This window comes from Geospiza fortis, unplaced genomic scaffold (genome assembly GCF_000277835.1).
Source record: "Geospiza fortis unplaced genomic scaffold, GeoFor_1.0 scaffold237, whole genome shotgun sequence".
Classification (NCBI taxonomy): Eukaryota; Metazoa; Chordata; class Aves; order Passeriformes; family Thraupidae; genus Geospiza; species Geospiza fortis.
Window position 1 is genome coordinate 3,710,175 of NW_005054319.1, and position 3,160 is coordinate 3,713,334.

The following is a 3,160-nucleotide window of genomic DNA, read 5'->3' on the forward strand; positions in this document are numbered from 1 at the left end:
AAGTACACTGGGAAGGCTGTATTACTTAAATGAAATATTTTTCAGTTTAAATAGTCCAGCTTTTGCAGTTATAGAGGATAACTAGGAAAATGTGTCTGTAACACTATCTTAATTAAGCACTCTCAATTCTTATTGCTTAGTTTAATTATGGAATTTTGAGGGTAGCTTTTTCTAGGCTTCCATTTCATTACAAGTCTCTGTCCCTCCTGCCAGTGACCCCAGCTGGCTCCCCCATGTGTGGTCACACATGGCCCTTTTGGGTCCCTAAACCACCTGGGAGAGGGGTTAGGTGGCCAGGTGAAGAGGATGCGGCACAGCCAGGCTGTGACACAGAGTGGTCACACCATGGCACTGTGAGCCAGCTGTGTACAGACAGGGCAGCTCACTGCAGCAGGCACTGGTGAGCATGCAGGGCTGAATCCTCTGTGCTGGAGGCTCCTGGCTGCTGTGGAGGTGAGAGTCCTTCCCATCCTCTTGGAACCCTCTTGGGGTACCACAAACACCCTGGGGAGTCAGGGGCTAACATATGTAACTGGATGGAGAAGTGCAAAAGAGGGAAAGACTCTTACAAACCCCTCTCCCACTCCTGAGATTTCAGAAAAACCTGGAGTGATGGGGGCTGAAAAGTTTATTCCTTCTTACACACATTCCTTCTTTTTTCTAAAAATACTCCTAAAATTTCTTCATTGTTTCCTTCTCACTGTTGCCTTTTTCTGGGGTATTGTGTCACTCCAGAAATGTGTCCTTGTGCTTTTTCCTAGGAATCCACCCAGCTTTCTTTGTCCTGCTCTGCACTGCTCTGGTTTCAGTGATGCTGGTACTGGTGCTGTACACAACTTTTCGAAGTCACACACAACAAAAAGACCTCGTGGAGGTATTCAGTTACTCTTACTTTGAGCTGGGATAGTAATGAGGTAGCTTTCAGCCATGAAAGGTATCTGATATGAAAGGTTCTTTAATCCCCAGACAAACAGAATGGGAGGGAGAATTTCCCTGGTAATTGTGATCTGTTCCACAAAAAAAATCCAAGCAGTGTAAGTAAATGAAGAAACAGCCATGCTTCTGGCTTGGTGCAGAGAACTCTAAATTGCCAGAAAAATAATTTTCAATATTCCCAAGCAGATACTTGCATTGAAGTATCCAGTCCTGAGGATCTGCCTCAGAGTAGTTACATGAAAGAAAGCAAGGAGACAGTGCAAGAGGATACAGGATAGTAAAAAAGGAGGGGTATGTTACCTAAAGCAGCCCTAAATTGTTACCTACCCCCGTATGTGGCCTTCATCTCTCCAGCTCCATGCCATCTCTAATATACTTTCACTTGCTACAAAAGGTGTTTGCAATAAGCATGAGTTCTTCGATCAAAAGCAGCTTTCATGGTACTTTAGAAAGTACCTAATACCCTTTACACTGTGCCACAATATAAATTATATACCTCTAGAGACACTGTCTATAAGCCATGTGCACAGCAGGTATAAATCAGAAATCTATTTGAAGTTAGTGACTGAGTGAAAATGGTTGAGGACCAAGTGCCATTTGCAGCCCAATATGCTCTTGCTGGACTTGAGCCAGTGGGAACTGAACTAAAAATTATCTTTTTGATGTTCCTTTCCCAGGTAGCCGACTTTGACTTTTCTCCACTGTCTGATGAACACCGGTCTAATCATTCCAAGTCAGGCTGTGGCCCAGTATGTTGCAGATCATGTTTTCTTCAACCATCAAAAGAAGCTGCCTGGGAGAGTCATGAACTGCTACATTCACTTTACAAGCCAGTCAAAATGTACACACTGTGAAGAACACAATTGCACTTTGGTTGCACTGTCTAACTTTCTCACTTAGGCTAAGCCAAAAGCCTGGTGCTGCATGAATGGTTTGGTTTTGCCAATGCAATGAGGTTCACCACTTTAAGTCCAGCACTCAAGTACTTCATTTTCTGAACTTTAAAAGAACAAGAAACACAGTAAAAGTAGCTTTGTATTTTTAACTTATACGGGTGTGTACATTTACAGCTGTAAATGCAGCATTTTATTCTTATGAAAGATTGTTTTATGTGCAGGTTTGCTAAATTCACTACCTCTTGTAATTTCTCCGTTCCTTCCGTTCTATGTTCCAAAGAAGAAAATGCCTAAGACAAACATACCTCCTTTCCTATGTACAACAACATTACTGGAAATGGAAATCACCCAAAATATTGTTGAATGTGTATTTCTTCTATCAAGGAACTGATGTGTCCATGAAAACAGAGGAGGTGTTTTCCAGACTACCTAATTATGTTGTCCTTTTTCCTGTCTTAAAAGACCCCTTTTTAAGCTAATGGACTTCTGTCAGACTGCAGTGGTAGTGACATACTCACCTGCTAGCAGTATTTTGGTCCTGCATAAACATGTCCACCACTTTCTAAAATAGAATACCACTCAAATCTGTACAAGTAGCTGCTTTTTTTTTTAGGCTACTCATACTTCTTTTATATCTCATATTGCTCCCCAATTAACCATCAAAGATCCTCTTCCAAAAAAATGCAACAACTAGTAGCTCAAAGCTGTTCAGGAAAAACATATTTAATTGAAATTCCTAATCAATGTTCAAGGCTGTATAAACTGCATGCCTGCTGCAGACTATCATCTACTATCAGCTCCCTGCTCAGCCAGGCTTTACCACTGACATTTCAGAGTACCCTGGAGGCTTTTAAACAGAAGTGCCTTTGTGTCCACTTCTTTTTTTAAATGTGACACACCCTCCTCACCTCTGTTTAAAGCATATGGGTATTGTGGGCTTAAAGTTTTTCATAGTATCTCAAATGATTAGAAGATAATTGTCTGAATGTGAGGGAATTACCATGAGGTTTCTGGGGTACTCATCTCACATGTTCAAATTCTGTGCTTCCTCAGAGAAGCCCAGAGCTTCAGTTCTTCTGTAAAAGAAATTACATGACCCTTAATTAACTTGATACATTTAAAATAAAATAGGATCATGTAAGATAACAAATCCTATAAACCCAAGTTTTTGTCAAAAGGTCCCTTCCAAAGCAGAACTTCTTTCAGCTTTTCTTCCTGAGAAATGGTATTTCTAAGCAAGCTTGATTGAGAGTGGTGTTCTTTGTATTCTCAGTGCTCTGGTATCAAACTCTTATCTTCAGCCATATTCAGTTACTGCTAAGAATGTA

General features: G+C 40.9%; 1 protein-coding gene across 1 annotated transcript in view; it reads left to right on the top strand.

Moving 5' to 3' along the window:
- Positions 1–2,186, top strand: part of TMEM130 (transmembrane protein 130) — a 7,796-nt gene extending 5,610 nt beyond the window's left edge. Inside the window, exons 6-7 of the mRNA XM_014306817.2 lie at positions 762–874; positions 1,614–2,186. Coding sequence (XP_014162292.2) covers positions 762–874; positions 1,614–1,790 — 290 coding nt within the window. The 3' untranslated portion in view covers positions 1,791–2,186. The remainder of the gene's footprint in view (positions 1–761; positions 875–1,613) is intronic.
- Positions 2,187–3,160: the final 974 nt, after the last annotated feature.